General features: G+C 36.2%; 1 protein-coding gene across 1 annotated transcript in view; it reads right to left on the bottom strand.

The window, feature by feature from the left end:
* The window catches only part of LOC104782335 (guanylate-binding protein 4-like), a gene marked incomplete in the record, with an annotated part of 9893 nt that overhangs the window by 2288 nt on the left and 4984 nt on the right, over window positions 1-2621 (bottom strand). The window contains 9 exon segments of the mRNA XM_010507238.2: window positions 1-26; window positions 101-313; window positions 492-749; window positions 1233-1400; window positions 1795-1860; window positions 1945-1964; window positions 2064-2123; window positions 2310-2370; window positions 2451-2457. Coding sequence (XP_010505540.1) covers window positions 1-26; window positions 101-313; window positions 492-749; window positions 1233-1400; window positions 1795-1860; window positions 1945-1964; window positions 2064-2123; window positions 2310-2370; window positions 2451-2457 — 879 coding nt within the window.

Raw genomic sequence — 2621 nt, 5'->3', positions numbered from 1 at the left:
AACAAAGACCGTGACTTTCCCATCATCTGCACAAAAGATCTAGGGAGGTCAAACTGCAATTCACTACTTCCCACATAACATAGTCTTGTATATATATTACCTTAGTTAATCTTTGCTCATAGTTTTGCTTCGAAGGACCAACACATTGCTGCTCAAAAGTTTGGTTGCAGTACACGAAACCTGCATTAAATTTAGCCATGGAAGGAAGTCGGAGAGCCTGTAAGTGGTCCATGTCATCTTCACACTTTGTATATAGTTTCTCACAGAGCTTCGATGATTGGTATTCATTTGCAAGAATATAATTCTTGTATACCTGTATCAAAAATGTATAAGAGAGTAAATTTGGGAATCCTTTTTAAGAAGACTTACCAAAATCTGCCAAAACATTCCTTTGTTTTTATCCACTAAGCTAATGTCTGAAAAGTTAAAATGCAAATGATCCAACTGATCCCCACTTAATGGAAATTCATATTTTTTATAGGGATTCATACCTCCTGCATTTGTTCATCCAACTGATCGACAGATTTCTTTGCATGCTGTCTACCAAAATGTTGTGCATCAAATGCCTTAATAGCTTCATTATGTGCCGTTTCATGGGAACTTTGGAGAGATTCTTCAGACATTGGTAGCCTCAATCTTACCATCCTCTCATTGTACAGCTTCACACAACGCTCAACAATATCTTTATTGAAAACCTCAACTAGTGATCCTGTTGATGGGATCTCTCCTTTATTTAAAGCATCCAATATCTACAAAGTAGAGCAATCAAAATTGAAATACATCAAGACACCATTTAGTACGCATAGAAGGCAAACCATAGAAATTATATAAGTCATTATTTAGTGATACGTATTAAGAATATGTACTCATGCTTATCAAATATCTTGTGACAAGTCCATCATTTATGAAAGTATGCACTCATAAATTGATATGTTAAGGGTATGAAACAGTACAATATCAAGGAAGACATATGAACACATAAAAAAAGTAATCTATCCATGTTTATGCAAATTAAAAGAACAGGTTACCCCCGATAACTACAAATAGCCAGGCAACAGAGCCATCCATGAGAAGAGAAAAACATGTCTGTTTACTTGATAAAATATGTAAGAACACCATAAACGTATACATTTGCTCCTTCTGATTTCTCAACGACACGCTTCCCCTCATTCATATAAATGTTCTGCGAAATTCAAAGAATGAAGCCAGACAGAAAAGAAACTGACACTCACCTGTTCCAGGAAAGAAATAAACTCCTTCCCATTTAGCGTTTTCCCCTGCACTATCTTTGGGCGGATAATACTAGCAACAAGCTTTTTCAATTGATCACGCCTTGCAACATAGGTAGAGTCCAGGTCCTCATCTTTCAGATCACATAGCTTTGTCCGCATGAGATGAGGCTGTATACAAAAGACAAGGAAGAAAGTTATCACAAAGTAGACCACCTAACAAAATACTAGCTCAAAGAAAAGAGTACTGAGTACTCCATGTCTGAGTCAGATCAGATAATCATTTCTAATATTCCACATGGAAGAAAAAAGAGAATTTCCTCCCAAGAACTTTGGAAAAACTATATTTCAAGGACTCACAAGCACTAAAATATGGGGATTTTGTGCATGACTAAAGGTAACAACCACACCAAAAAGTTATTTATCAGCACGCAATTAGCAAAGATTTTCAAAGATAGCCATAATTTCATGCACAAAGATATTCATTTTTTTTATCAAAGTTCCATGTTCTGTATTTCTTCAGAAAAAAAGCCTGAAAATATGCAAAAACATACAAATTTCTTACCTGTGGTAAGCTAAAGGCTGTACTGTTGTCACCCATTATAGCCAAGGAATCCCGAATCTGGTTAACCTGGAAAAAAAAGTGATAGAAAATAATAATTTCTGAGATAATAATGATAATTACCTGTACGATGCAGAACAAAGAACAACATACCTGGTCAATATTTTTGTTACCTGAAAAGATAAGAAACAAAATTAATCAATTAATAAAGGGCGCTGCTTGTAAGAAATGGTCTAGGCGACATCAGTAAAAGAATAGAAAAGAACTCTAACCATCTTCATTAGGGACATGTCTGAGAGCTTCATCCACCATTTGCTTCACCGATTTCCCTTCTGCATAACGTTGGAATAGTGTTAATCATGAACAGCTCACTTGCATAAATTAAAGAAAAAACTGGAATATTGAAATGGGTCACACAGGACCACTGGCACCCAACATAGGCAGTGAATACATATAATTCAAGCACTGTCTATATTGAAATATTATGAATGTTGCTGTGAGAAGAACCATGCACTTACGCAGAAAATCACGCTGGATAAGCCACAGAAGCTTTGACGGTTCAAAAGCAACATCTTCACCCTACAAGATATGAAAAATTAGAAACAGAAGCTGTGAAGGTTGCCACGGATCAAGAATATCAGCGGTTCGTAATGGTGTACCTTTACTCTGCCAATTGAGTTGCATGAGACAATGAAAATAAAAGCCAGTCAGTATTCATAGAAGCCGGAAGACGTATTAAAAGATAGAAATGCAGAGTACAATTAAGCAAACCTTCCATAAAATTCTTCCGCCAACTCAACAGCAAAGGAGAGCCGAGAAATGTCAGCTTC

This window comes from Camelina sativa, chromosome 4, assembly GCF_000633955.1.
Source record: "Camelina sativa cultivar DH55 chromosome 4, Cs, whole genome shotgun sequence".
In the NCBI taxonomy this organism is placed as follows: Eukaryota; Viridiplantae; Streptophyta; class Magnoliopsida; order Brassicales; family Brassicaceae; genus Camelina; species Camelina sativa.
Note: the sequence above shows the minus strand (reverse complement) of the source record. Positions and strands in the feature narration are given on the sequence as shown.